At 44.8% G+C, this 25,477-nt stretch overlaps 1 protein-coding gene across 14 annotated transcripts in view; it reads left to right on the forward strand.

Moving 5' to 3' along the window:
- Positions 1–25,477, forward strand: part of LOC147021701 (uncharacterized) — a 317,548-nt gene that overhangs the window by 225,664 nt on the left and 66,407 nt on the right. For all 14 annotated transcript variants that reach the window (XR_015060895.1, XR_015060894.1, XR_015060893.1 and 11 more), the window contains exons 3-4: positions 2,315–2,371; positions 2,628–2,768. Coding sequence is in view for 10 of the 14 variants with exons in the window: in XM_085891958.1 (XP_085748084.1) it covers positions 2,315–2,371; positions 2,628–2,768 (198 nt within the window). In the remaining 4 variants the exon portion in view is untranslated. The remainder of the gene's footprint in view (positions 1–2,314; positions 2,372–2,627; positions 2,769–25,477) is intronic.

The raw sequence follows: 25,477 nt of genomic DNA on the forward strand, positions 1-25,477 counted from the left end.
AGGACGTCTGCAGACACAGTTGGGCACTAGATATGGATGGCCGTTGGCTCACAAGGAGCTCCTCCGCCCTTTGACAGGTTTTGTTTTTAATCCTGCTGGGTGTCCATATCCAAACACCCCCTCACCAGAAAACCTGGTGGGGGAGACGGTTTAGTCGCCGACAACCCGACCATGTAACAGGTTAGTACAGGTTTACATGGTACCTGTAGCAGGTCACAGATCGAACCTGACCTGACACGTATTATGAGTTTGACCTACTGTTTTGTATCAATTTCTGGAGGGTGTATGGCACTGTTGTTAGAGTTCCCTTTGTAGTTCACCGCAGGAATTTGGAATTTGTTCAGCATGCCAGTGATAACTCACGTGATCTTCCTTCAAAGACATTGTGGATCTCTAACTTCCATCAACTAATGCTTTAGCAGATGGGCCCCCAGTTTAACTTCCATCCTCGGGACAGCACACTTCCACCCAAGACATGGCACCCAGCCTGTGAAGTACCAGTTTATAATCAGGTCAATAATCAAACTCAGACCACACAGCTCAAAGGTAAGTGGCCTCTACACTATCCTGTTGGACATTTTTAAAATCAAAATTTATCTTGATAATAAATGGTTATTAGCCTTCATTGGACTTCGTTCAAAATGGGGGCTTGTGGATTTGGAATCAATTTTCGTGTGCATGAGTCCTCAACCATATCTTGGACATGTCTGGACGGATTTTATTCGTACTTGACAAAAGACAACACATGATGTGGTGCATATGCACGTCATTTTTTTTTCAACATCAGATCCAATATGGCCGACTGGCGGCCATTTTAGTTGTAAAAATAACTGGTATCGAACACGTCCTCAGCCATTTATCGGATATTCATTTACCAATCTTGTTCAAACTTTGCACACAGATAATGAATGATGGCTTATATAAGCACCTTTTTTTCCATATCAGATCCAAGATAGCTGACTGGTGACCATTTTAGTTGTAATAAACCTGATGTTGAACACGTCCTCAACCACTTCTCAGAAAAGCTTTGACTGATGTTGTTGAAACTTAGCACACAGATAATGAATGATGGCCTACATATGGCTGTCATTTTGTTTCGAGATCAGATCCAAGATGGCCGACTGGTGGACATTTTAGTTGTAAAAAACCCAATGTTGAACACCTCCTCAACAATTTATTGGACATGCATTTACCGATGTTGTTTAAACTTGGCATACAAATAAAGAATAATGGCAGACAGAAGGAGGAGGAGATTAGGACCATACTCTGTGCAGAGCATTGGTGCTGCTTAAGCAGTCTCCTTGGCTATTGGGCACAATCCTGGATTGGTCGCCACTCCAAAACAGTATATCAGCATGCTGGCACTCATTTTGCCACTCTCGGAAGGATGACAGGCTGAGTTAATCCCACCCAGTATTAATTCAACAGCTGAGCAGGATTTGAACTTAGGACCCTCGGATCCAAAGCTCGCCACCCTAACCATGTAGCCAACACCAGGTACACAAGCACGTTATTGTTTTTTTTTACGAGATCAGATCCAAGGTGGCCGGCTGGCGTCAATTTTGTTACTTAAAAGTATCCCCAACCATTTCTCTGACATCCATGGTCTGATTTTTTTTCAAGCTTGGCAGAAGCACAGTAAATAATGGCATACACTTACACCGAACTTTATTTTATGATCTGATCAAAGATAGCCGACTGGTATACTGGCAGCCATTTTAGTTGTAAAAAACCCAATGTTGAACACGTCCTCAACCATTTCTCAGACATGCATTTAGCAATGTTGTTCAAACTTGGCACACAGATAAAGAATGATGGCTTACATAAGCACGTCATTTTTTTTTTTCGAGATCAGATCCAAGATGAACGACTGGTGGCCATTTTGTTACTTAAATGTGTCCCCAACCATTTCTCAGACAAGCATGGTCCGATTTTGTTCAAACTTGGTACAAGCACAGTACATGTTGGCATGCACATGTGTGTCACTTTATTTTGCAATCTGATCAAAGATAGCCGACTGGTATACTGGTAGCCATTTTAGTTGTCCATAAATATGGGCTCCCGCTTGAACTCCATTCGGCAGAATTACAATAACAATGGGGGCTATGACATTTTATGTCTTTTTTTAATTGTATATTTTTATTTTGAATCATTAGATATTTCTACGTTGTTTATCTTGATGATTTGAACCAAAGCAAGTCTGTTCGGTACAGTTCAAGAAATAGCATTAAAATTAACCAAGTCGTTACGTTTATACACTTAAACATTAAAATATCTTTCTCACAGCTTACTTCACTCATTTGTATTTCCACAGAAATTATTGGAACAGCAGAAGAATCTAAAAGAGGCCATTTCTATCCGGCCAAATGAGGTATGATTGATGACTATGGGATGATTGTGCATGACAATTAGTCATTTATGAGTTCAACTTATCATAGAGATAGTATCATTAACTTTTATTTCCGTTGCGAGTTGTGTCGGTGGTTTCCCACTCACTCTGTGATGAGTATAGACTCCATCACACCTGTATTTTGCAAATTCCTTCAGATCATGGGCTGCATAAATAAATATCAAATTAAACTCTATAACATTGTGAGAGATTCTGTAACAAGTTTAGAATTATGCAGGATGAAGATGCACTTGTGAATAAATACAAGAGACAAGTGGAGACATTGTCTTTGAAGCTGCATTTGATGGAGGCAAACAACAAAAAACAGTTCAAGAAAATTTTATCACTTCAAGAAAAAATGAAAAGTCTTCAGAGTCAGGTGACTAAAAAGAAACATGATTGAGCATTGTCATGAAGTGAATGCATATTGGACTGGGATTCAATCCAACCTGCTGAATGCTATCATTATTGAGTTGTGCTGTGCCACTGATGCATTACCATTGTACATGAGGGAAGGAATTTGTTATTTTAGCAATGTGTCAGTGATAAATCCCCAACTCACTGTGGAAGAAACCGTAGGTTATTTAACATCCACAAGATAATGCCATCAGATGGGACACTCACATTAATGTCCATCCAATGTATGGCATACAACTTCTTCGCTCTTAAGGCCTAAGTCACATTTGCTATACGGCGGCCGTACGCCCTCTGAATTGACAGAAACGTGCGGTGGCCGCAGAGTTTCTGCGGTGGCCTCAGGGTGGCCCTACGCCGTTTGGCTATCTTTTACAGGCTGTAGGGGTCGCCATGGAATTATAACGCGGAGTTATAACTTTTTTCATTTCTACGCTCGCCGTAGCAATTCGACAAGCCGAAAAAGAAAAAAAGAAAAAAAAAACTGGTAAAAAAAATAAATAAAAAATTAACCCAATCGTTACCACGTTCGCCTTAGGGCCCCCCTGCGGGCACCTTGAGGCTACCTTGCGTCTGCCTTGAAAATGATATGGCCGCCGCAGGGCCCCCTTAAGGTCACCGTGCGACATCAAATCAAAGACCGTACGGCAACCCCACGTTTTCGGTCTCCACAATTTATAAATACGCCGTGCAGCTCTCCGAAAAATAAAAAATATGTGACTGCTACATTGTGTGACCGTGGAAATACTGCGGCTGCCGTATAATTGCTAGTGGCCGTAGATTTTGGAGACCCCACGGCCGCCGTGGCAAATGTGACTTAGGCCTAAGCACCAATACTGACAATTCATAGTTGAGTCAATAATTGAATGCAGAAAAGACAGCTCAAAAGCAAGTCCTGTATTTCTGCAGCATCCTGTCAGAGTATTAATGACAAATAATGTTAACTGTATATTAGAAAGAAACAATTTTATTTTTCCTCTACAATAATGAGGCTCATGGAAGAACAAGGTCAGTAGATGATAAATGGGGTTTCTGAGACACCCATTCAAATGAATGGGGAAAAAGAGGAAAACTTTCTGACTCAAGCCCCAAAAGCCCAAAATAGGACACTGATTTTCTCCCCACCTACCCCTTCCCTCCCATACAAGCAAATGTAAAATTGAGACAAAGATTGAGACTGACTGATTAAAGCACTTCTTCCCCCCAACATAATCACAGTCCTTTTATATTTTCATTCCACTCAAAGAGTAAACCAATGAATATTTGCACATGTTCTACTTCAGGGAATAACTTCATTTTCTTATAACATTCATTTCCATCAAATATATTCACAAAGAATAAGTGGAACTTGGTTATTGGTTGAAGTGTCTTTGTTGTGCAGAAATGAAATGATAAACTTCTCTTAATGCCCTTATTTGACCACCTCCTGAGCCACATATCATTTTGAGATTGCAATAAATTGTTTTTCCATTGTTCAATTGATAACCATCAAAGTTTTCAGTCCATTCAAGGATATATTTTTTTCTTTACATCCTCCAACTTGTTTGTAATTAAATTTATCCACTTATTTGTTTTATCTACTTTTACCCCGGTTATTTCTTCAATAAGACTGATTTGATATTTCTCACATTCTTTATGTTTCCCATTTAAATACCAAGGCTGATTCCATCTCCATTCTTTGGTTTGGTTATTGCTTGGTTCTATCATTTATAAATCAGTAAAAAGATGGCAGTAGCCTGTTAAAATTCCCAACCCAATATCTCAACACATACTGATAACCATAAGGAAGACTTGATTTCATTCTCTAAAATATATCTTTTATCATCAAAAGCTCCTAATGCTTTCTTATTTATCTCTTCTGTATATAATTGATGCTTATAACTTCTTATTGTATTCATTTTTCTGTACTGTTCCTTCTTTAAGGTGAAGCAGTTGTAATAATGTTTAAAGTTTATTGTTTCCTTGGTTATATTTTTCTTTATTCCCTTTAGCTTCTTATCACACCTTTCAATGTTATTATTATCGATATACGTGAAAGGAAAGACTTTGATCTCAATCCTATAAATTCACTCATGACCTTCCCACACAAAGTTCAAAGGGCGGAGGAGCTCCTTGTGAGCCAACGGCCATCCATATCTAGTACCCACTGTGTCTACAGACGTCCTCCCGCAGTTGGGTTCCTTTTTTATTCGGAGGTTGGTGGCAGGATTTGCACTCCGGCCACCGTAAAACCCTTCATTCCGCAAAACACAAAAACGCAAAAAAACCTGAAAACCCACTCCGTGGTAGTACCTCCTGTGCAGCTTCCCTTCGCAGGCAGCGCACCGGATTACGGGATTGGGGCAAAGCCTTCGGGACCCCCAATCTTTGATGAAAGGAGGGAAACCACGGGGTAACATCCCTGGGTCAGATTGCGGGAGAGTGTGTCGGAGTGGTGCTGAGGTGTCGTCCACCAGACGGCGGTCTCCTTGGGTTAACCTGAGGTGGTCCCTTCGGGTGGGTGCCTGGAATGTCCTATCGCTAAGAGAGGATGATCACCTGTTTGTTGTCATCTGAGCTCAAGCGTTTGGACATCGGGATTGCAGCTCTCTCTGAGGTTCGGCGACCGGATTGCGGTGAGATAATGGTGGGTGGTTACACCTACTATCGGTCTGGTCGCTCTGATGGTTACCATACCCAAGGAGTTGCTGTAGCCGTGTCCAATAGGCTGACCCCAATGATAAATTAGGTAACACCGGTCAACGAGCGTATTATGAGATTAAGGATTCCTCACTCCTTAGGTGTCTTTTCCCTGGTCTCTGTTTATGTTCCGACTGAGGCGAGTGATCTCACCGTGAAGGATGCATTCTACGCCACGCTCGAGTCTGTGGTTGATCAGTGCCCCAGACGAGATACACTTCTAGTCTTGGGGGATTTCAATGCATTGATTGGAACTGATAGGGATAGTTATGAGACGTGTGTTGGTCCCCATGGGTCAGGAACTATGAACCAGAATAGCACTAAGTTCCTTGACTTTGCAAGAAGTCATGGACTTCGGCTGGCTGGTTCATGGTTTCAGCGCCCACAAGCTCATCGCTGGACTTGGTATTCCAACGCTGGCGGTGCGGCAAAGGAGATTGACCATGTCCTCATTGACGGTCGCTGGAGGATGATCCAGAACTGCAGGGTCTACCGGAGTGCTCAGTTCCTCAATACTGACCACAGGCTTGTTGTAGCAACTCTAAAGCTGCACCTTAAATCCTGGAGAATGTTACCATCCCAGCCTAGGCTGGATGTTGGCAAGCTCAGGGATGAGAGAGTCACTAAGGAGTTTGCGAACAGGCTGAGTGGACACTTGGGGGGGTCTGGGTGCTTTGGGGGGTCCTGAAGAGTTGTGGAGTGCCTTCAAGACCACCTTCCTTGATGTTGCCGGTGGATGTCTTGGAACTCACCGCAGGGCAAAGAAGAATTTTGTCTATTAAGGGACACTGGATACCATTGACCAGAGTCGCAGGGCCAGGCTGAATGGCAGAGCTGAGCTGTTCAGGGAGCTGAGGCGTAAAACTGTACGTGCACTGAGGGTAGACAAGGAGGCCGATGTGTGAGGAATCTGTGAGGGGGTAGAGCATCACCTGTGGACAGGTGATTCTCGTCCCGCTTACAGGGGAATTCGCGCATTGCGTTCATTCAAGCCCATCGCTCGGAGCACTGCAGTTCGAGCGGAGAGTGGTGGGCTCTTGACAGAGGAGTCTGAAGTGAAGGCCCGCTGGGCCGGTGACTTTGAGCGGTTGTACCAGGCTGATCCCCCAGCTGTCGAGTTGGACGTCAAGGGTGTTACAATCCCTGTTGCTGACCCTCGAATCAACTGTGGTCCATCTTCGCTTGTGGAAACACGGGCTGCGGTGAACTAGTTGAAACGGGGCAAAGCTCCAGGGATCTGTGGTATCCATGCTGAACTTCTCAAAGCTGGTGGAAATGCTGCACTCGTGTCGTTGCATGCAGTTTTGTGCTCTGCCTGGAATACAGGCATCATCCCAACTGATTGGAAGAGGGGCCTTGTTGTTCCTCTCTGGAAAGGGAAGGGTGATCGCCAAGACTGCAACAACTACCGAGGGGTGACGCTGCTCTCAGTGCCGGGCAAGGTCTTTGCTCGGCTAATTATTGATAGGGTTCGCCACCATCTGCTTGAGCACCAGCGTCCAGAGCAATCAGGCTTTACACCAAAGAGGTCAACGATTGACCGTATCCTTGCTCTTCGTGTCCTCACCGAATGCAGACGAGAATTTCGGCAGGGACTGCTTACAGCCGATGTTGATCTCTGTAAAGCGTTCGATTCAGTGAATCGGGATGTCCTCTGGAGGATTCTTGGTCTTCGTGGGGTGCCACCAAAACTGATCGATCTGATGTCTGAACTCTACTCTGGTACTGAGAGTGCTGTGAAGTGTGGTGGTACCATCTCTGACTTATTTCCAGTTGTTACTGGAGTTTGTCAGGGGTGTGTACTGGCCCCCACACTTTTCAGCACTTGTATGGACTGGATTTTAGGGAGGGTGTCGGAGAGATCAAGCTGCGGTGCATCGTTTGGGAATGTCAAGATCTCGGACCTTGATTTTGCAGATGATGCAGTCATCTTTGCGGAGACTTTAGATATCCTTTTGGGAGCCCTCAAGGTGCTGAATGAGGAGTCGGAGCCGCTGGGATTACTGGTTTCTTGGGTTAAAACTAAGATCCAGGCCTTCGGTGACATCTTGGATGCTGCTGTCGTGTCTGTGTCTGTTTGTGGTGAGGATGTTGAGGTCGTGGAAAGATTCACTTACCTTGGCAGTGATATTTATGTCTCTGCCGGCTGTGAGTCAGAGGTCAATAGACGCCTGGGGAGTCATGGATTCACTGGATCATGGGGTGTGGCGCTGCCGGTACCTTTACCGAAAGTCCGAGTATTTAGGTCCTTGGTACTTCCAGTCTTGCTCTATGGATGCGAGACTTGGACTCTGACCAAGGATCTGAGATGGAGACTTAATTCTTTTGGTACCAGGTCTCTTCGCAGAATCCTTGGCTATCGCGAGTCGGATTTTGTGTCCAATGAGCGGTTGCTGAGAGAGACTCGGATGAGATTAGTTACCTGCATAGTCCGTGAGCGTCAGTTGCGGCTGTATGGACATGTGGCTCGTTTTCCTGACGCTGATCCTGCTCAGCAGATTCTCTCAGCAAGGGAGTCTCATGAGTGGAGGAGGCCAGTGGGCCGACCACATGCCTCGTGGTTGCAGCAGGTTGACCATCATCTCAAGGAGATGGGGATGGGCCTGGCATCTGCCTGGGGGATGGCCAGACGGAGGCCCCTGGAGTACCGGCGGAAAGTGGACGCAGTGACGCGCTGTTCTGGCACATGCTCCCATACCTGACCTGACCTTCCTTATTTAAGGTTAAGCAGTTGTAATAATGTTTAAAGTTTATTGTTTCCTTGATTATATTTTTCTTTATTCCCTTTTGCTTCTTATGACACCTTTAAATGTTATTATTATCGATATACGTGAAAGCAAAGACTTTGATCTCAATCCTATATTATTCACTCATGACCTTCCCACCCAATTCATCTTTCAACTTTCCAATAACCTTTTTATTCTTTGATGAAAACAACACATCACCTCACTTATAATTACTTGTATCATACATATCAATATTATCAATCATATCCTCATACACATCACTTGTCTTAATTTCTAATATAAAACTATGTATCCATATATAACAATGACACATTATCCTTCAACTTTGATTTTAAATTATTATCGTAATAGTCATACATTCACGACTTTGACAAGTCAAGAATTGATGTTCCTATATAAATAGGTTTGTCCATTTCAATTGAATAGCACAAAAGTTCTCTGAAAACACCTCCGCTCGCTCAAAACTTAGTCTATTAATTAAGTTTGAAGCCTGTTTCCAAGATGCAGCAAGTCTTATGTTTTGTCGATTCCTAACATTTTCCATGGTCTTTCCAAATACAGCATTATTCATTAATTTATAAAAGTCCTTCTCAAAATCTGTTTTTGCTTCTGTTCAGCTTTTTTTAATAAAAATCAATATACTTCTTCAACCAATGACTGTTTAAATTTCAAAATCCGATGAATTTTCCTCACTCTCAACCCAGCAGATAAATATTGTCTCGAGTTCCTTTGATGCAAAACATAACTTTCTTTATCATTGAATGTAGTGAGTAGTTTTTTCTGGAGATTCTCCTTTTATATTAAATGACTGTTGGTAATCACTTTACCATTCTTTTCTTGAACTTTCTTTATCAGGGGCATAAGGTAGGTCTTTATGTTTGTTATGAAGTTCTTCTGGATATTTTAAATCAACCTCAAAATAATATCCAACTTAAAGTTGATCCAATTCTTTTTGAGAGGAGACAACAATGTCTTGCAAAACTTTTTCATAATGTTTTTCTTGAACCCATTTAAGTTTTCCATGAGGTAAAGATTGAGACATTCCACCCATACAAATTTTTAGCATCATAATACATCAGGTAAGAGTTGTCCTCATTCTTATTATAATCAGGAAGATATTTGTTATTTGCTTTAGCATATCTCTTGGAACATACTTGAGATATTCCTCTTCTTTTAGCCTTCTCTATCATTAAAAGCATATCTATATCACTGATTAATTCCAAATTCTGTTTTGTCATTTTTACCATAGCACTCCAAGCCAAACGCGGGGCTATGTAATAGTGAGCGGCGTCGAATCCATAAGAATATATATTATGACAGACTGTTCTAAAAGTTTCAAACACATCAGCCAATAACAATACATCAGTTTTAAGATACAAATCATGATATTCTCCAAGATTCTTTATATTAAACTTCTCCCAAACCTTTTTAGCTTGTGGATAATCTCGATCAGACATGAGTTTTATTCAACTTGCTGTAGAAACTTTCCCTTGAAGGAAGTTGTTTCTTTAAACTTCTCAAATGAATCCATGTCATCATACGGATATATTCCCTTTTGTGATAACAAATCAATCTTTTCTTGATTTGAGAAATGTGATTTAAGATTCGGTAAGTTTTTAATATTTGATGCTAATTTAGACAATGGACTTGCCATAAACTTGTTTGTGTCAAGCAATCTGATATGGGTTATGGGGGATGTATGAATTGTTTTTGTGAATGAGATGTATTTTTGATCTGTGTGAGGAATGGCAGAAATATCTCCAGATGTCTTTGAAAGTTCATTTATAAATAGATGTGTGTCATCGTGAGTGTTGTTGTGAAGAAAGACAGGAATAAAGTTTGGGGCTTGTAATTAAGATTACAACGGGAATGAGCTGGACCTCTATATTTTCCAGTAAGATGACAATGATCCCAAACTTTGACCTCTCCCTAAATTTTCTCCTCACAAATATGACAGATACTGTTCTTTCTAAATTCCTTTTTCTCTCCCTTTGTTAATTACATTGGTTTATAGGTTTTAACCATTATTTATCTTAGTCTTATACAGTCTCTTTCCAATCGTCTTACAAACTCCTCTGAGGAATCTTCTCCTCCATAAAGTTCTAACTTGTATTCATCACCAACAGATCATTTGATATAATAACAGAAACCAAAAGGAGTATGTTTTTGATATTTATTTGTGTATGATTTATTGGGATTTGGAGAAACAGTATCTATCTTTTCAAGGATACTTTCAAAATCAGCATATATCACAAACAGATGTTTTATAGATTTGTTAAAATCTTTGAATGATATGTTTGAACCTGCTTTTGGAAAATTGATTACGGTTGATTTATGATTTCTACAATATCTTGAATGTTGATGTAATCATTCTTTTGTGTGAAAGGAGTTGAGACATCTCTTACAAGGATACGTTTTACATTTTCTCTTGTGTAGTTGTGATTTGGTTAATCTTGATAAATTTTTGATGAAAGCATAATGTGATTTTTCCTTTGAAGTAAAGTAGAGAAGGTCAATGTGTGTTTCATCATTTTTATAGTTGTTTGAAATGTTTAATATCTGAACTTTGTTTGCATCCGTTAATCCAGATACATTAACAGATAGATTATTCATTTTCTCAAATTTAGGAATATCTCTCAATGACATTTAAAGTATTCTCGTATTTCTTATAATGTTCAGCCCTTTCAGGTTTCCATTGTGGAGGATGTAAGTGAGCAAGAACAGACCATATAAAACATTCATTATTCCCGCGCTTTCGAAGAAAAGCGGGAATATTGTGATTGTCTCCGCCGTCCGTCCGTCCGTCTCACTTACCCTGTAACTCCTCCTACAATGTTTGAAATAGGAACTTGAAACTTTGGGACATAGTAGATATATGTATGGGGAAGTGCACAACACTTTCGGATTGTTGATATGACCCCTAGGGGCCGGGCCAGAGGGGTTGAGGTCATGGGGATCGATTTATTTTTTTTTTTTTTGTCATAGCTTTTTAAATCAATAAAATTTCACCTCGCATTAATGGGACAAAGCAGTGCCCGCAGGAATATGCAATGGTGTGCCATCGACAACGTAGTTCTAGTTATCTTTGTTTTGAATATTAACAGCCGCTTTCTTAAGTTTTATCTCTTTTGGTAAATCAATATAAGAAGAAGCTTGAGGATCTGATTTTAAGATGTGTATTTCTAAAGATTATTTTTGTAATAGCAAATCCACGACCTACTACAGTGTTATCAACATCTTGTTCTTGTCTCTGGAGTTCATCGGAAACATCACATCTTACAACATCTTGAAATGATGAGATAAAGTGAGGGTTTGTCCTCATATAGAGAGTAGTTTCATCACCTTCTCTTACCATATTCAATTTTACTCCCATATAAAACATAAAAGTTTTCATTTCACTTAATGTGTTTTTAATTATAGTTTCATTACTTTGTTCAACCACACCAACAGCTTCCATAATTGAAGATGGTCTTGAAAAGCAAAACAATCTTATTTTTATATGTCCTTAAAATGCCCCATCAGTGTTTTCAATGGAGAATTTAGTGGCACCTTCCCTTTCTTCTTTGTTCTTGTGCTTACGTGATTGAAGGTGTTTGTTATAATTTTTTTTAAAGAATATCATTATCACATCTGTCACAATGTTGTCTTTCTTGGTCAAGTGGAGATATTTGTCTGAAAAGATTGAATGTGTGTTTGTTGTTTTGAAGGTGTTTTTTTATAACATTTATATTCATGATAACAAACATCGCAGCACGTTGTATTCACCGTATTTATATAACAAAAGTTTACTTAAAATAAAATTTTCTTGATGAAAATTCTGTTTAATTTATAGGTGAATCTGTGCTTAAAACCATTTTATCCTCCAACTTTTTTCACTTCATAAATACAATGGTATCAAGACACAAAAGACAAGTTTCAATCAATCTCTTCATTTGTAAAAGATACTGAGAAATATGTCGAGGATATAAAATTGAATAAAGATAAATATAACAACTATTGGATAAAAACAATTATGGTGAATAATATGAGTTCTTCAATTTCCTTCAGTGGAAGGGCTTTTAGTATATCTGGAAGAACATCAATTAAAGTATCTCTAACAAAAGTTTCTCCTCTCTTTCTGGTAATATATTCAAAACTAGAAAAAACAATGAAACAAGAAAAAGTATCAAAAAAGAAAAACCTTATGGATGAAGCTTCAGAAAGAAAAGATATGGCAATCTGTAATATGCAAGGAGAAATTTAGATTTTTTTCAACAACCCTAAAGATGTAAATCCTGATGAAATAAAGGATGTTAATATATCAGGTGAAATGACATTGAATAGTAGTTAAGGATCATTTTAAAATTACCTTAAATATATAAAATGTTGTAGTTGAATCTGTTCATGAAAAAAAGTATATAGATACAGATGGTAATGTTTTTTTTCTACGAATTAAATATGAGTCATTATTCAGCTGAAGATTATGAAGATTATGAGAGTGATGATAGTATCTCTGTTGGAACAGAAGACAGTTATGATACTGAGAGTTTGTGTTCAAACAATAGTTATGAAAGTACTTTTATAGATGATTGTGAAAGCACCAATGAAAGAACCGAAGATAATACCAAAGATAAATTTTATTTAAAGGAAAGTTTTACTTTATAAATATGAATAGTTTACTCGATTTTGAGCCTCTTGAATTTCCTGATTCTCCACATGACAAATTTGAGAATTGTCCTGTGTGTGAAAGACGGGGATTAAACACAGAGTCAAAAGCCTTTAAACAATGTATGTTCTGTGATTATCTTCTAATTAATGATAATAAAAAATATAAAAAGGAATATAATGCTTTGAGATTTACACCAAAAATGAATTGCTTTACCAGATTGATTCGAGGAATGAATGTAAAGTATGAGGGTGATAATACACCTTTTCTTACAAGAGAAGAGACTGAACAAATGACATCCACGTTTCGTGGATTGATTATTTATATTATTAACGATTGTCATTTTCGGGGAAATATCAACACAAGATATTGTTGCGGTTTCGCGCCCGCCGGCGTGCTGACGGCCACGTAACTCGAATCGCGGCACGTCGCCCACCGGACGGACAATCCAGTCGTGACCATCTCGGACTAACGCCGGGAACCAGTCACGGGTGGACCTTTCGGTCTCACCGTGATCGAGCCAATCAGCCCCCGCGTGGGATAGGGTTGCTCGCCAAATTCGACCTACCTAAGTACCTACGCGGAGGGTCGACCGGGCGATCGCACCTCCCCGCAGGTCGACTTCGGACACGGGCCACTTAAGCGACCCGTTCCGTACTATCGGGATAACCGAGCGGTGTTATCGTCGGCCTCGACGGTTCGATTAATTATCGGGCGTATTCAGCCCACTACCAACCCTTTACGTGAAGCAAGATGAGGATTCAATGAAAGAAATGACGAAGAAAAGCGGGAAACAGTTCAACACAAAGCACATTTATTCGCGATGAACGGAAAGCGCACATATACAATTCCACCAAAAGCTCATAGAAAAGAAAAGAAACACAATGCAATTTAACACAAAAAGCAAATGTGACAATGCAGATCTAATACCGATTACGCGAGCACACGGCAACACTTATACAATTTTACTTCACAGACGGCGCAGACAACACATACCCAAAACCAAGGAAGAGAACACCCTCAAAGATGAGGCGGGCCTGAGGCCGAGACCGGGTCGGGCCTACCCGTCTGGTGATGAGACGCGGAGCGGCGATGGTGCCTCAACTCCGCGGGCCTCGCGGGCAGTGTCTGGTAGGGGGTGGGAAAGGGGCCCCCTTGGTCGCACTATCTCAGCGCGGGGGGAAACAGGAGGGGGTTGCTGATGCTCGGGGTATAGAGGATTCCTACTCTGCCTCGAGTCCCGCGACGAGCGTCTCCACCTCGGCCAGGTCGCGCTGTCGGCCTCCCTGGGGTGCAGCTCCCTGCACGACGCGAGCACCCCCTCGTCTGCCCTCGCCGTCTCTCCACAGCTCCGTCCCCTCCGCTCCAACTCCAACGCACACGACGACCAGCTCCTTCTTGCCAACTCCACCGCCCGCGAAGTCTTAACTCTCTGTTCCCTCTCGACTCTACTACTCACTGGACTGACGAACACGGTCGCTTATATCAGCCCCGTGGCTTCGCCCTCTCATCTTTGACCCCCTCCCTTCGACCTTTCACCTCGCTCCCCATTGGCCCGAGAAAAAGTGGGCGTGAATGCTTTTTGATCCATAAATTTGCATATATCGATCGCCCTCCAACGCCCTGGGGGCGGGGCCAATTCGCCCCTCGCTCACCGATTGGACGGCAAAAAGTGGGCGTGTGTCGTTTTTGATCCGTTTTTGAAGCACAAAATCCGTGATTTTGTACACGCTGTTCGGCGCGCGCCCTGCACGAGTCCAACACCGGTACCCACAAGCGGCGCAAGAACGGTGGCGATGCGACGGTTGCGAGGTGTGACGTGAAGGTCGTGGCGGTTGTGGTGAAGCGGCGTTGTGGTTGTAACAATGGCGGTTGGTCCAAAATAAAGATAGTAAAAGAAAAACGGCTATCCTGAAGAGTCGCAGCACGCATAAATGACATGTATTCCCACTAGACAACGGGTTTGGGCCTAACTACACATGTACTTACCGAGATATCTCACCTAAGGGACCTGAATGGTGGTTTGCGAATTTGGTAACCACAACACCACCCCCTCCCCTTTTTACAGACTCGTCCCGAGTCGTCAAATTTTCGTGTGCCATCATGTGTAGTTTTCCCCTAGTACATTTTACCTACGGATCCCTGAGTGCGACATTCATGGTATTCGTGTCCCCAAAATAAATAACCTGAGGGCTGCGTAACTATCTAAACAAACTCACTCACACGGACGACTCAAATAAAATTGCCGGCGCTAGGACAGACATGCCGGGGGCGCACTCATATGTACAGTACATCTTAACCTTAACTTACAAATTTTACACTAAACCATGGCCCAGGATCACTGAACTCTGCAAAAGAAAAGCAGTTAGCAGGGAGCCAGGCTGCTCACATGCAGTCTCTGGCTCAAACAATGCAGGTGACAGGGAACGTGGCTGGCTGCTCACACGCAGTCCAAGGCCTTCCCTTTTGAACTGAACGCAGTGAACCACAACGGTGCATGGGCTGCACAACGCAGTCTCCGTGCCAGCTCAAGTGGCACACGCAATGAACACAACGAATGGATGGATGGATGGTTTGAATTGAACTCAGTGAACCACAACGGTGCATGGGCTGCACAAACGCAGTCTCCGTGCCAGCTCAAGTGGCACACGCAATGAACACAACGAATGGATGGATGAATGGATGGACGCAAACACGGTGCACGGGCCGCCACTGCAGGCCCGTGTTGTAGCTGCCAACGGGGCAGTTCTCGCAGCTTGCAAACTGTTGCCTTGACGATCCTGGCGCACATGGCAATGAACAAGGGGGGGGGGGGCAAAGCAAAATTGAACGGGGCTGGTGAACATGGGCAGTGGGCATGGCATGGCAAAGGTGATCAGGCAAACACAGCCCGCAGAAGAAGGCCGCTGCAGGCAAACACAGCCGGCAGATGAACTGGCCGGCACAGGCCTTGAAGAAAAACAGCCAGCCGGCAGATGAAGTGGGCCGGCACAGGCCTTGCAGTAACACAGCCAGCAGATGAAGCTGGCCAGCTTTTGCCGTTCCGTGGAGGTTGGTGGAGGGAGTGCGGTGGTGCTGGCCACTTGGAAGGCGGGCTCGGACCTACCCACCTGTCTCCCTCCCACCTATCGCCTTTGCCTGTCACTGTACATACCCACTCCCTTAATTTGTCAAACCCCAATTTAGCCCCAACTTATTTTTTTTATTTTTTTTTATTTTTACTTCCCCACTATAAATCGTCCCCTAACCCCCTTTATCGTCCTTGTTCGGCTAACCTATCCAGTCACCTAGCCTACTCCCAACCCCTACGTTCCCTTCCCGGAGGGGAATAAGGGAGAGCTAACGTCCTGTGTCGAGGCCCAACGAAGCCTCAGAATGGCCTCCCCAGAGTTCAGCGATCTACAACCAAAGTGGGTCCAGCGGCCCACAACGAGAGCGAGGGGATGGATGGTGCGGAGGGGTACATCTCCTAATCTACCCTAACCATTTAACTGTTAAACTACCCCGGGGCTTTCAACAAGCGCCTCTCGCTTAAACTATTGGTTCTAACAACCCAGATTCCCGTCGCCTGTGTTGGTGTCCTCACAATTTCGGGCCTCGCCCCCCAATTTTCTCTCCGTGCCCTCACACGGTCTCCTGGCTGGGACACGTGGCTCCCTTTGGCAGGCACGACCCTCTGCCGATTCTCCCGCTATGGCACCCCCGGGCACTACACTGCCTCCGAGCCTACCAGCTCCCTAACACCGGGGAGTGCCCCCCCATGGCACCTCCCCTGAAACGCACACGTGGCAGGCCGGCCTCCCGGGCCCCTTTCCGAGGGTCACCCGTGCCCACAACACTGCCCACGCGGCTAATGGCGCCCCGGGCCCCCGCACCAAGCAGGCGCACCCGTGCCCACTACTCTATCCCGGCCCCCCATGGGCCCATGGCCTACCGCGGCCGACTCGCCTGGTGCCCGGGGTACCCACTCAGCGATACTCACCTTTCGCAGCCACGCTCCCAAGCCCGTCAACAGGGCTCCTGCACCCCTCCAAATGGGTCTCGAGCCTACTTCCCCACCAACAGCAAAACGACCTCCATTTTCAATTAGACTAACCCAGCTAACTCACTTTACTCTGACCCCGGGGTCCCTTGGGCGGGAGTCACTCCTCCCCCCAATCACTCATCGCACCATGCATTCCCCATTCGCTCCATTCACACAGACCCGCTGGCCTCACTCACTCACCAAGCACATGCTTCCAATTCACTCACCAACAACTCTTCAACACACACACCACTGAACTCTGCCATCCTCCTAACTACATCCCCTAACTAACTCGTGCTCCCACGTCGTCCCTTAAACTACAGCACGTTCCTTTTAACCTACGTAGCTAAGCTACGTCCCCTCTACACATTCACAAGTCTGTCCATGTCTCCAAACTCAAAAATTCATTTTATTTCCCAACCTAAATCTGGCTACAATCCCTCTAACTAATCCATTCCACGGACTCCATGAGGACTTACCCCTGCCCCATGAAGTCGGTCTAACTAAGCTAACCCTTCCCCCTAACTAGTTTCCATCCTGTGCCCAGGGTCAAGAGGGTCTTCCACCCCTTGCCCAGGAATCCTGTGTACCCGAAAGTGAGGCTTGCTTTTTTTTTTTTTTTCATGCGCATCACCAGCGCGGCAACTCGCGCACTTTGCACCTGCCCGTGACGTCACGCAGCTGCACGTGTTCCTCGTCCCTCCTTGGACGGTACCATTCGGCAGAGATACCCCTCCTGCCGGATTCCAACCCCACGTGCAGCCATGACGTCACCGTGCGCATAAAAAAAAAAACACAAGCCCCACGTCTCGAGGGGTTCCCCACGCGAACACATGTGCTTTGCCCGTTGGAGCTTAACACACACGATCGCGTGGAGAACCCGTCCGGTCCAAATCCATTTACCTGCCTAAACTTTGTCCGTCCGCGGGATCGGCAAATCCACCGCGTGCGTTTCCGGACCGGGACTTCACTCTCGCAAGCGAGCACGTGGCGGTCTCGTGCGTTGCACAGCACGAACCTCGTGCTCGCGGCTGGGTGAACCCGGCACGGTCCCCGAAACAGCTACAGCCGCTACTCGGCTTTCTTTCCTTACATGTCGCCGTCGTCGCCATTCGACCCACGCACACCTGCGTGTTACGACGCTCACAGTCCATTCCATCACATTCACACCGGGAGACGCGGCTGCGTGCTCCCGCATGCCAACCGACATCTCCCTCTCATACCGCTCTCTCACACACACGGTCTCCCTTGCATAACCCATACCACTCACACGTGGTGCTCCATTCACTCGTGCCTCACTCGCACACGCGGGGGCACTCAACCGCGGTGCCTCATTCATACTGGCCGTTTCATCCACACACACGGCCTCTCTCACACACGGTGCCTCATCCACACACGGCGTGCTGGGAAGCACGTACTCTGGCACCATCGCCACCACACCACTCACACACGGGGTCGCTTCCACACACGGGGACGCACTCACACCTTGCACCACACACACAGGCACAACCACACTGGGGATTCGTGTCCCCACAAGGGTCTCCGGGGCCTCTATACCCCCCAAGCTTTCCGTGCACCCGTCCACAGCACTCGTCCCCTCAACCTCGCAAAGCACGACCGAACTCACCTGGTCGTGACTCGCCTCAAGGGGGCAGACTCCCTCCCCTCGTTCCTGGAGGAGGCCATCCAGGTGCTCGCACTGGGTCCCTACATGCTCCGCGAGCTCACCCCCATGATCCTCCACTACCTCCGTGTGTGTGTGTGCGTCACTTGCCCCGTCTTCATCGTGCAGTCTCTCCTCTATTTTTTCTGTCTCCCGTGTCTCTATACATTTTCTCTCCTGGTTCCTTTTTTCTGTCTCTTCCTGGTTCCTTTTCCTTTCCCATCTGAGTCGTTCTTTCTCTCTGAGCCCCATTAGCTGTTCGTTCTCCCTCCGTTTTAGTTGTTCAATTTCACACTCACAGAGTTGTTGTTTTCTCTCCCACTGTTCCTCCTGCTCTGTTTTCCAATCTCATCGTTTCTTTCAATTGGCTCATTTCCTTCCTGTGTTTCATTCGCTGTTCTCTCACGACTCTTCCTCGTTTCCTCTCCTGTCCTTCCTTCTCCAGTTTCATGGTTTGCTTCATTTGGTTAATCTCCTTTTTGTGTTTCATTTGCTGCTGTCTCATTACTCTTCCTCGTTTCCTCTCCTGTCCTTCCTTCTCCAGTTTCATGGTTTTCTTCATTTGGTTAATCTCCTGTTTGTGTTTCATTCGCTGTTCTTTGTCTATCTCCTCGTACTCCAGCCTCAGCTTTTCTTTCAATTGGTCAACCTCAGATTCATGTTCTTTTTGTTTTCTATTCCATTGTTCCTCTCGTTCTTCCCTCTCCAATCTCGTTGTGTCCTTCAATCTCCTGATTTCTCCTTCCTGCTTCATTCCTTGCTCCTTTACTTTCTCCTCGTATTCAAACCTATTTTTTTCCTTTTGTCGTTCAGTTTCAAATTCATACTCTTTCAGTTTTCTATTCCACTGTCTTTCTTGTTCCTCCTTCTGCAATCTCGTCATTTCTTTCAACTGACTGATTTCTTTCTCCTGTCTCATTCGTTCTTCCTTCATTACTCTTTCTTGTTCCTCATTCTTTAGTCTGGCCTTCGCTTCCAGCTGTTCGATCTGAACAGTGTGGTTTCTTAAAGTTTCATTTTCCGTTCTCTTCCTTTCCTCTTTTAACACTCTCAGTTCGTTTTGTAGTTCCCTCTCTTTGTTTTGGTGTTTCTGCAACTCAGAAACTTTCTTTTCCAATTCCTTTCTCATCTCCGCACACTCAGACTTTGCTTTGGCTTCTAACTGTTCTTCCGGCTTGCACTTGTGGTTTTCTACCCGTCTTCCCAGTTCCTCTGTCTCCGTTTTTCCCTCCAGTCCCAGCTTATCAACTCTCTTCGTCATGTCTTGAAGTCTTTTCTCACACTCCACCGTTTCGACCTTCAATCCCTCCTCTGTCTCCTCCTGGCTTTCTTTTAATTGGTTTTTCGCTTCGAGTGCGTTTCCATCCATTTTTTTATTTTCCATTTGTTGCGTATTTCTCTTCATTTCGTTGTTCCTTTCTTTCATTCCGTCAATTATGCTCTGCACGAGTTCCATAACGTGCTGTATTGTCACCTGCCCTGGCCACTCCCACTGACTACATTTAGTGGTGGAGTTATAATAAAAAAACCGACCAGATGAACGGCATCGATGCCTTTCCCAACCTTCTGGTACGGGTTTCTCTTGCACGGTGATCTCGTCCTGAGCCATGGATTCTACATTACTATTCCACATACCTAATCCACCCGGCACCCGCTCGCCTTGAGACGCCATCTTGCTTCTCGTAAAGGGTTAATTTAGCTCGCTCGTAATTTGGAGGGAATCGGGGGTCGCTCACCCCTGGACCGATTCCCGTGAATTTCGCTGGAGACAGGAGAGCCCGTTTTCCTGTTCTCCGTTACCAGTGCCGCGAGGAGGGCGATGGATTTGTATCGCACGACCTGACACCAGTGTTGCAGATTCGCGCCCGCCGGCGTGCTGACGGCCACGTAACTCGAATCGCGGCACGTCGCCCACCGGACGGACAATCCAGTCGTGACCCTCTCGGACTAACGCCGGGAACCAGTCACGGGTGGACCTTTCGGTCTCACCGCGATCGAGCCAATCAGCCCCCGCGTGGGATAGGGTTGCTCGCCAAATTCGACCTACCTAAGTACCCACGCGGAGGGTCGACCGGGCGATCGCACCTCGCCGCAGGTCGACTTCGGACACGGGCCACTTAAGCGACCCGTTCCGTACTATCGGGATAACCGAGCGGTGTTATCGTCGGCCTCGACGGTTCGATTAATTATCGGGCGTATTCAGCCCACTACCAACCCTTTACGTGAAGCAAGATGAGGATTCAATGAAAGAAATGACGAAGCGAAGCGGGAAACAGTTCAACACAAAGCACATTTATTCGCGATGAACGGAAAGCGCACATATACAATTCCACCAAAAGCTCATAGAAAAGAAAAGAAACACAATGCAATTTTACACAAAAAGCAAATGTGACAATGCAGATCTAATACCGATTACGCGAGCACACGGCAACACTTATACAATTTTACTTCACAGACGGCGCCGACAACACATACCCAAAACCAAGGAAGAGAACACCCTCAAAGATGAGGCGGGCCTGAGGCCGAGACCGGGTCGGGCCTACCCGTCTGGTGATGAGACGCGGAGCGGCGATGGTGCCTCAACTCCGCGGGCCTCGCGGGCAGTGTCTGGTAGGGGGTGGGAAAGGGGCCCCCTTGGTCGCACTATCTCAGCGCAGGGGTAAACAGGAGGGGGTTGCTGATGCTCGGGGTATAGAGGATTCCTACTCTGCCTCGAGTCCCGCGACGAGCGTCTCCACCTCGGCCAGGTCGCGCTGTCGGCCTCCCTGGGGTGCAGCTCCCTGCACGACGCGAGCACGCCCTCGTCTGCCCTCGCCGCCTCTCCACAGCTCCGTCCCCTCCGCTCCGACTCCAACGCACACGACGACCAGCTCCTTCTTGCCAACTCCACCGCCCGCGAAGTCTTAACTCTCTGTTCCCTCTCGACTCTACTACTCACTGGACTGACGAACACGGTCGCTTATATCAGCCCCGTGGCTTCGCCCTCTCATCTTTGACCCCCTCCCTTCGACCTTTCACCTCGCTCCCCATTGGCCCGAGAAAAAGTGGGCGTGAATGCTTTTTGATCCATAAATTTGCATATATCGATCGCCCTCCAACGCCCTGGGGGCGGGGCCAATTCGCCCCTCGCTCACCGATTGGACGGCAAAAAGTGGGCGTGTGTCATTTTTGATCCGTTTTTGAAGCACAAAATCCGTGATTTTGTACACGCTGTTCGGCGCGTGCCCTGCACGAGTCCAACACCGGTACCCACAAGCGGCGCAAGAACGGTGGCGATGCGACGGTTGCGAGGTGTGACGTGAAGGTCGTGGCGGTTGTGGTGAAGCGGCGTTGTGGTTGGTGGTTGATGTTGTGACTGGTGGTGGTAACAATGGCGGTTGGTCCAAATTAAAGATAGTAAAAGAAAAACGGCTATCCTGAAGAGTCGCAGCACGCATAAATGACATGTATTCCCACTAGACAACGGGTTTGGGCCTAACTACACATGTACTTACCGAGATATCTCACCTAAGGGACCTGAATGGTGGTTTGCGAATTTGGTAACCACAACAATATTATATAAATAAAATAATGGATTATCTTGAAATTAAACCTGAACTTCACATAAAACATAGTTTCTAAAAAAAGCCAATAAAAATAAATAACCTGTTTTCCAAATATATAAATGAATGATATTTCACCCATTTGGGAAAATAAGATAAAATTTAACAACCATAAAAATCTTCCAATTTCATTAAGATGTCTCACAGTTGGTTCAAACGGATGTGGAAATACCTGCTTACTTTTAAAGATGCTCCTTACTCCCAACTTTTTAGATTATGATAATTTAATAATTTTCACAAAGTCGAGTTTCAACCTGAGTATCAACTACTCTCACAAGGTTTTAATGCTGGTCTTCAAAAAGAAGATATAATCGGTTTATTTAAACTTCAAAACAAACTAAATGATTACAACATTGAAGACACAATGCAACTATTTTGTGATAAACAGAGATATAAAAATAAATCAAAGCCGATAACTTGTGTTCTTAGTGATATTACTGATGATAGACCTTCTCGCCAAGATTTGGATAAATCAAAAAAGAACCTCGTTATCTTTGGTGATTGTGTTAATTAGAGAAGCCAAACGGTAATGGATAGCTACGACACAAGAAGGAGACATTTTTCTTGTCATTGTATTTATCTTCGTCAATCATACTTTCAACTCCCTCGTCGCTCAATAAGAAACAATGCCAATACTTTTATTTTCTTCAAGTTAAATTCAATAGATATAAACAACTTTTAGAGAGATAATTTTTTGACATTATGTTGTAAAAAGGAATTTGGGGATTACATGAAGAACATGACTGAAAAATATAAATTTATTGTTGTGAAACAAGATGAGATATTAAAAGATATATATTTTTTATAAACAACTAGCTGAAGTACCTGGTAATACCCGGGAAATTTGCCCTATTTTCCTCACGCTAGTTAGACTGAGGCATTAGTTGTATGGAGAAAATTAGGAAGGCATCTTTTATTCCTCAGATTTATGGAAGGAAGGCTTTCCTCATTCCTCATGCTGCCGTAATCCTCAGAGAGGTCATAGTTGAAGGCGGCCTTGAGCCACTCAATGTTTCTCGCAGCAGTGGTAACTGTCCTTGATGTCCTGCCAAAACCCGGACCTAGAAAGCTGGAACGTGAGTTTTGTGCTTCTCTCGCTCGTCGGTGTGACGCACTATTTGCAGCTAGGTGACTCTCTCTCTCTCTCTCTCTCTCTCTCTCTCTCTCTCTCTCTCTCTCTCTCTCTCTCTCTCGTTCCCTCTCTCTCTCTCTCTCTCTCTCTCTCTCTCTCTCTCTCTCTCTCTCTCTCTCTCTCTCTCTCTCTCTCTCTCTCTCTCTCTCTCTCTCTCTCTCTCTCTCTCTCTCTCTCTCTCTCTCTCTCTCTCTCTCTCTCTCTCTCTCTCTCTCTCTCTCTCTCTCTCTCTCTCTCTCTCTCTCTCTCTCTCTCTCTCTCTCTCTCTCTCTCTCTCTCTCTCTCTCTCTCTCTCTCTCTCTCTCTCTCTCTCTCTCTCTCTCTCTCTCTCTCTCTCTCTCTCTGCAGCTGACTCCGCTTGCCTGGCTCTTTCATGAGCAGATCTATCAGCGGTTAGCTGTGGCCGTGCACGTGCAGTTCAAGAATTCAAATAACAGGAGGAGAATGTGTATGTTTAAAAAGTCAACGAATACGAACATTTTATATTTCAAAAAACCCTAGCGTTTTTAACCATGAATCCTTTTGTTACGATTAATACGCTGGCGCACGATTCGAAAGGCTTTTTTTTTAATGGGTTTTTTTATATATATATATATATATTTTTTTTTTTTTAATATTTTTTTTTCATTTTTATGGAGAACCACTTAGCGCATCCTGGAGCTGAGTTAGTTGTATATATGTGTAAAGTTTCATCAAGATCAGTTCACTGGTCGAGGAGCTTATTCGTTACAAAAAAACACAGACAGATAGAAGGACTGCCATTTATATAGTAAGATTACAAATATAAATGACAACTACTATTATAAATCTTGTGGGTAAATCTGCTTCTGGAAAAAAAACTTTCAGAAATCAAGGTTCTTGTATAGTACAAATGAGAATATTGTAAATTTCTTTAAAAAGCACCATGTAGTTCGTATTGTATCAACAACAATGAGAGCAATAAGACCTGGAGAAGTAGAAGGTGAAGATTATTACTATATTTCAGTAGAGGAACATAAGTGATTGAGGAATGAAGGCCAAATATTTGAGGAAGTTTCTGTTGGTACAACAACATATTCACATTGTAAGAGTGAGTAAAAGAAACTAAAATCTGGTGGTCTTCGGATATTAGAAACTAATCCAGAAGGAATTGGACAAATTATGAAACATCTGAGTGGTAATGTCAGGTCAGGTATGGGAGCATGTGCCAGAACACCGCGTCGCTGCGTCCTCTTTCCGCCGATACTCCAGGGGCCTCCGTCTGGCCATCCCCCAGGCAGATGCCAGCCCCATCCCCATCTCCTTGAGATGATGGTCAACCTGCTGCAACCACGAGGCATGTGATCGGCCCACTGGCCTCCTCCACTCATGAGACTCCCTCGCTGAGAGAATCTGGTGAGCAGGATCAGCGTCAGGAAAACGAGCCACATGTCCATACAGCCGCAACTGACGCTCACAGACTATGCAGGTAACAAATCTCATCCGTGTTTCTCTCAGCAACCGCTAGTTGGACACAAAATCCGACCAGCGATAGCCAACGATTCTCCGAAGAGACCTGGTACCAAAGGAATTAAGTCTCCGTCTCAGATCCTTGGTCAGAGTCCAAGACCCGCATCCATATAGCAAGACTGGAAGTACCAAGGACCTGAAGACTCGGACTTTCGTCCTCCTGCACAGTTACCGGCAGCGCCACACCCCATGATCCAGTGAATCCATGACTCCCCAGGCCCGACCCAGACGTCTATTGACCTCTGACTTGCAGCCAGCAGAGACATGAATATCACTGCCAAGGTAAGTGAATCTCTCCACGACCTCATCATCCTCACCACAAACACAGACAGGACAGCAGCATCTCAGATGTCACCGAAAGCCTGGTTCTTAGTTTTGACCCAAGAAACCCGTAATCCCAGCGGCTCCAACTCGTCATTCAGCACCTCGAGGGCCCCCAAAAGGATGTCTAAAGTCTCCGCAAAGATGACTACATCATCTGCAAAATCAAGGTCCGAGATCTTGACATTCCGAAACGATGCACCGCAGCTAGATCTCTCCGACATCCTCCCTAAAATCCAGCCCATAAAAGTGCTGAAAAGTGTGGGGGCCAGTACACACCCCTGACGAACTCCAGTAACAACTGGAAATAAGTCAGAGATGGTACCACCACACTTCACAGCACTCTCAGTACCAGAGTAGAGTTCAGACATCA

This window comes from Eptatretus burgeri, chromosome 8 (assembly GCF_056783735.1).
Source record: "Eptatretus burgeri isolate ZD-2024b chromosome 8, Ebu_testis_v1, whole genome shotgun sequence".
In the NCBI taxonomy this organism is placed as follows: Eukaryota; Metazoa; Chordata; class Myxini; order Myxiniformes; family Myxinidae; genus Eptatretus; species Eptatretus burgeri.